Raw genomic sequence first — 6,000 nt, 5'->3', positions numbered from 1 at the left:
GGTACATATATTTCATTTTTCTGCTTGTTCATTATAGCCTGTCTGACTAATCCCTGGGAGTCTATCCAGCAAAGGGACATCAGAGATTGCGGTCAAGTCCCTTGTTAACACTAGACTGATTAATGAACATGATCTGCCCATTTAACAGGTTTCCACCAATTCGTCGTGCTACTGAGAGGATGATTAGATAGGAGGTATTTCACGTGATACACTAGTCTAATAAAGGAGACTTAGTCGAATTATCCATTGAAAATATACCTTCCCGAAAACTATGATTACTACTGCACTGCAGACTATAATATGTACCTCTACTCTCCTGTCTGTTAAACTACATAGGCACTGCCGTTTCCATTCCAGTCTTCTGTAGACAGCATCAGACATGGGTAAATGACAGTGGCTCCTGCATTGACAGGCATGCAGAAGCTGTGAGTAAAAAAAAAAAAAAACACAAATGAACAAGCCATTCTAACGTCTGAGTTTATTAGAGATGATACAGCATTGGTCTTTGTTTTGTAGTTTTGGCAAAATAAACAGAAAACAAAACAAGACAGCAGCTCCTGTTACGACAGACACTCACAAGCAGAGAGATCTAGAACCTCTCTCTCTAGCTCATCCTCTTCTCTTTAACTTGCCCTCTTTCTACACAGCTCTAAACTGACTGGGTACCTACGTGAGAGTGAGGGAGAACGTGCATGGTTAAAGTGTGTGGGTTTCTCTGTAGACTTGTGGATGTACTCCAAAGGCCTCAGCTTTGGGGTAGTGGAATGCACAGTCTGGAGGAGCCGTGGCCTGTGATGCACTACATCCATCCTACGGCACACGTCTTTGTCCATAGCACTAGAGTTTGCTGTCTTGTTTAGTTCATGTCTATTTTGTCACATTTCCCACCCATCCCCCACCAACAATATACAACAGCTTTAAAATGTACAACATTTTACATTCATTCTTCTGAAGAAATGAGAAGTGTGTGTGTGAGCTTGTGACCACACGTATGTTGCCGGGTTTATTCATGCACTCCAGGGCCACAAGATATCAGTTCCTGTTAAAAAGGGGGGTAACATGACATTAGACCCCCCACTCCCTCTCAGTCTGCCAGACCCTGGCGTCAGTCAGTCCAACCGGCTGCAGGCTGAGACAAGTCCTCTACTTTCTGGATGACGATGATGTGTGCGACTGCGAGGGGAAAGAGGGAGGGTTGTTTCAGCAGTCCAACTCATTAACTCCCTTATTAGAGGACATTATTCCCCTCCCGTGAGGATTGGTTTCTACAGTGGCATTTCAGGGTGGAGGAGTCCATTGTCCCGATAGGGGGCTGTACTCCCACCTTCTCTCCTCTTCCACCCTCTGTAGTGACTGGTGTTGGGTGTGGGTAAACAGGGCCCTCTTACCCCGGGCCAGGCCAGGCAGGGCAGTGCTCCAGTCCCAGGCTGTGGCTGTGGTTCCGTAGGGAGGTCCAGTCTCAGCTCCAGCTGGAGCTCTGCAGCTCCTCTCTCAGCCAGGCGGGCAGGGGCTGGCCCAGCCGGTTCAGCAGCCTCAGCAGCTCCATGTTGTGCTCCCGGTAATGCTCCGTCAGGAAGGCACGGGACTGTAAGACACACAACAGAGAACAGTCAGCGAAGGACTGTACGAGGCACTTGTTAAGACATATCTACATGTTAGGCAGAAGTGAAAACACATCATGGCCACTCGGAGAAACAAGCTGACAAGATGGGATAATGTGCAGTGTCTGACGTTTTCCTTGAAAGATGGAGTAACTGTACCTCAGGAGTCATGTCAGAGTATTTCCTGCCTTTACTTTTGCCCAAACACTTGGGTCGTGCTCCTTCCACCCTCTGGCACCAGAACCCTTTACTTTCATCATACGTCAGAGCCTGGGTGTAGTTGAAGATGGGTGTAACCCCCAAGAACCTCTGGATGCCCTCCATGACCAGGGCAGGGTTGGATCGCAGTTGGGACCCATCCACTATGTGGACCTGGAAACAGGAATCACACCTCTCACATACTGGACTCCCCACAGGTAGTACTGCCATGATCAATCATGGAAAATACTGTGAAGCCATGTTTCTGAATGGATGCATTTGAATTGTTCACGGGGGTGTAGTTTTCAGTATCTAGCTGTGCACGTTTAGTATGTTTGTGTGTATTTCCAGTAATGTAATGTTACCTGGCTGGGCTGGTAGTGGTGGAGCCAGCGCTCCAGGTGTGTGGCGTAGGCCCCAGGTTTAAGGCAGCGCCTCTGCAGGATGAGCAGCTCTCGGGGGGTGGCAGGCCCCGCTGTCACCACCTCCTGGAACGTATGGTTAACGGCCATCGGGTCCTGGTGAGCCCGCTGGTGCTACAGGGTCACACACAGGGGAAAGGGTAAAGTTCAGACATCTTGAGTCAAAGGTTATCAGAAGTCAGACTTCAGAAGAATCCCGTATCAAGTGATTTTACAAGATAACTTTTGACAGACTTTGTACCTTTGGCCACTTGAGAATAAATACATGCAAATAAAAAGGTGAAGCTCAAATAAAAACAGATGGCATTTCTTTTCTCTGGAGTGAGGCAGCCAGGAGTATCCTTTCCATGTGGTCACTTAACGGTCTTGACAAATGGTCTGGGAATAGTTTATATTTCATGACCCTGATGGTTCATATTATGGCTGAGGAAGTTAAGAGTGTGACAGACCCACCTGGTACCAGGAGTAGGCGCGGTCCGCTGGGTTGATGAGCACAGCCAAGATCTTGGCCCGGGACAGCAGGGCGGCCGCTCTCTTAGGGGCTACCTCCGTGTCAAAGTAGTTGGCACTTTTCTCAAACATGAAGTCTGTACTGACATTCGATGGGAAGGGGAAGAAGTCCATGTACCTGAAGAGAGGACGGGGGAGAGCAGTTATGGTTAGCGAGGGCCATAGGAGAGCTTATGTCATAAATGTCCTTTGACGGTCTTCCTGCGTCATGTCCCTTTCCACCTAATGGACCATACTGTTATACATTCTCACTGATATGAGAGAAATATGTAGATACGTGAGAGCAATATGGAGGAAGACTACACTACAAGTAAGCATGAAGGAACTACAGTGCCTTTGGAAAGTATTCAGACCTCTTGACTTTTTCCACATTTTTCTCCGTTATGGCCTTATTCTAAAATAGATTACAAAAAAAAATCCTCAGCAATCTAAACACAATACCCCATAATGACAAAGCGAAAACAGCTTTTCGAAAATGTATTAAAAAATATTTTAAAAAGCTTATTTACATAAGTATTCAGATCCTTTGCTATGAGACTCGAAATTGAGCTTAGGTGCATCCTGTTACCATTGATCATCCTTGAAATGTTTCTACAACTTGGAGTCCATCTGTGGTAAATTCAATTGATTGGACATGATTTGGAAAGGCACACACCTGTCTATACAAGGTCCCACAGTTGACAGTGCATGTCAGAGCAAAACAAAACCAGGAGGTCGAAGGAATTGTCCGTAGAGCTCCGAGACAGGATTGTGTCGAGGCACGGTGGTGGCAACATCATGCTGTGGGGATGTTTTTCAGTGGCAGGGACTGGGAAATTAGTCAGGATCGAGGCAAAGATGAACGGAGCAAAGTACAGAGATATCCTTGACAAAAACCTGCCCCAGAGCGCTCAGGACCTCAGACTGGGGCGAAGGTTCACCTTCCAACAGGACAACGACCCTAAGCACACAGTCAAGACAATGCAAGAGTGGCTTCGGGACAAGTCTCTGAATGTACTTGAGGGGCCCAACCAGAGCCCGGACTTGAACCCGATCGAACATCTCCGGAGAGAACTGAAAATAGCTGTGCAGCAACGCTCTCCATCCAACCTGACAGAGCTTGAGAGGATCTGCAGAGAACAATGGGAGAAACGCCGCAAATACAGGTGTACCAAGCTTGTAGCGTCATATCCAAGAAGTCTCAAGGCTGTAATTATTGCCAAAGGCGCGTCAACAAAGTACTGAGTGAAGGGTCTGAATACTTATGTAAATGTAATATCATTTTTAATACATTTGCAAAAATGTCTAAAAAACTATTTGGGTTTGTCATTATGTGGTAGTGTGTGTATTGATGAGGGGAAAAAAACAATTTAATACATTTTAGAATAAGGCTGTAACCTAACAAAATGTGGAAAAAGTCAAGGGGTCTGAATACTTTCCGAAGGTACTACCATATGGATATCATATAGGCTCTTAGATCAGTTCAGACAAAAGAAGGCTACAGGCTTCATTAGAGTATTTAAAGCCTCTGAGTGGGCAGCAAAGTCGTTTTACCAGTCAATGCCGTTGTTGTAGTTGGGCCCGCTAAAGAACTGGATCTCCTCAAAGGTGACAAGACTGGGGAAGCTACTGGTGATGGCAGGGTGGAGGCTCAGGAACGAGTGCAGGGCTGTGGTGCCTGAAAGAACACACATGAATATACACTGACTGAAACTCGCCACCACAAACGCCATCACGCAACCCATTTTGGCCAAGCGAGTATGTGGCGAGCGAGAGAGTGTAGATGTCTTAGGAAAATGGTTGGCTGCAGGGTCTCACCTGTTTTCTGTGGGCCTATGACCAGGAACCTCGGTAGTCTATCACAGGTCTTTTCTTTCGACCAGATGTCTTTATGTCTCTTGTCATGACATGGGTTCTGAGGACAGATAAAGAGGGGTTACGGTCTCCAATACATATAGCTAGCTTATCATTAAGTCATTTCATTGCAAAAGAAAATAAAATGGGCCAAACTTAATAACAATAAATATCTAAAATAGGAAACAGTAACTAAAAACCAATGGATTATCACGTCTGTAATAATAATTGATAATTGCAGTCCCCTAACCTGCCAGAGGGGGTCTCTCTCCTCAGGGAAGATCTGGAAGTATTTGTCAGCCAGCTGAATGGGGGGGAGTGTCTGAAGCCGCAAGTTGGTCCAACACTGAACAAACTTCACCAGGGACTCAAAGGTGTACAGGCCCAGCCGGTCGTTTCCATAGTTAGACAGGTGGGTCATGAAGATGCTGATCTGGAGGGGGACAGAGGAGTCAGAGGACCATACCAACAGGTGAGTAGGGAAGTGAGACCTTTCACTGTTTGTCTATGGATCTTAAATGCATACTAGGCAAAATCCCACTCTTGAAACTAAAATTGTAGCACAGATTGACATCAATTAATGATTTACACAAAAGTCAAAGTTACAGGTCATTTTCCCAAGCTAAGGCTTTTCCAGAATGAAGTTTCTCAAGTCATATAGAGCAGCGGCCTGAAGAAGGTAGCAGCTCCAGTAAGGACAGGCAGAGTATCTTGAGAGTGAACTAAACTTACAGGGTTGAGGAGGACGGTGAGGAACAGCTCTCCTCCCCTGATGCTCTTGTCCAGCTCTTTGGAGCCTCCTGGGTACTCGTTATAGAAGATGGTGTGAGTGAAGAGGCCACATGTCTGTCTGGGTAACACCTGCAGAGACAGAGGGAAATTGTCAAAAACAGTGTAGGAACAGAAGTAACCAACTTCCTCTTTTTTCTAACCACTTAATTAATGAATAGGGCCTTAGTACATTTGCATAAACTCTAAGCCCTTAAGCACTCTCACTAAGCACTGAGGGGAAATCTGAACTTCTGTTTTAAGTCACATTTTCACTAAGTTATGCATGATGTCAATGGGAGATCAAGTGAAAATTCAACTTAAAGTTTAAGACTCACCCCTGAATGATTTACTATTTCTAGCAGCAATTAAAGGAGAAGTTTACCTCAAATCCAAAAGTTCCCAAGTGATTCCATACTCTCTCTCTCCCTGCAGTCTAGAACGGGAAAGCTGCAAAAACAGGTCACGTGACTCACAATGTATCTTTGTGCACTGCTAGCTCTGCTCCGTTGTCAGTCAACTAGCGATTGAGAAATCTGCGAATTGTGGACAAATTATTTGTTTTATTGAAAGAATATGTCCGAATGAGTTATATAAACAAATATATATCTAAAGTGCTATTAGGTTTGAGTCAGGAAACATGTATGCATGTATGTACAGTCGGTCAG

The 6,000-nt window shown here is 45.5% G+C and overlaps 1 protein-coding gene across 10 annotated transcripts in view; it reads right to left on the bottom strand.

Moving 5' to 3' along the window:
* Positions 1 to 463: 463 nt before the first annotated feature.
* LOC115153188 (bifunctional heparan sulfate N-deacetylase/N-sulfotransferase 2) overlaps positions 464 to 6,000 on the bottom strand; it is a 200,448-nt gene continuing 194,911 nt past the window's right edge. For all 10 annotated transcript variants that reach the window (XM_029698346.1, XM_029698347.1, XM_029698345.1 and 7 more), the window contains 8 exons: positions 5,297 to 5,425; positions 4,815 to 4,997; positions 4,529 to 4,625; positions 4,265 to 4,388; positions 2,675 to 2,849; positions 2,165 to 2,335; positions 1,761 to 1,973; positions 464 to 1,585 (listed from right to left, as the gene is read on the bottom strand). In XM_029698346.1, the coding sequence (XP_029554206.1) occupies positions 1,460 to 1,585; positions 1,761 to 1,973; positions 2,165 to 2,335; positions 2,675 to 2,849; positions 4,265 to 4,388; positions 4,529 to 4,625; positions 4,815 to 4,997; positions 5,297 to 5,425 (1,218 nt within the window). In that variant the 3' untranslated portion in view covers positions 464 to 1,459. The remainder of the gene's footprint in view (positions 1,586 to 1,760; positions 1,974 to 2,164; positions 2,336 to 2,674; positions 2,850 to 4,264; positions 4,389 to 4,528; positions 4,626 to 4,814; positions 4,998 to 5,296; positions 5,426 to 6,000) is intronic.

This window comes from Salmo trutta, chromosome 18 (assembly GCF_901001165.1).
Source record: "Salmo trutta chromosome 18, fSalTru1.1, whole genome shotgun sequence".
Taxonomy (NCBI): Eukaryota; Metazoa; Chordata; class Actinopteri; order Salmoniformes; family Salmonidae; genus Salmo; species Salmo trutta.
This window is presented reverse-complemented; position numbering and strand designations above follow the sequence as displayed.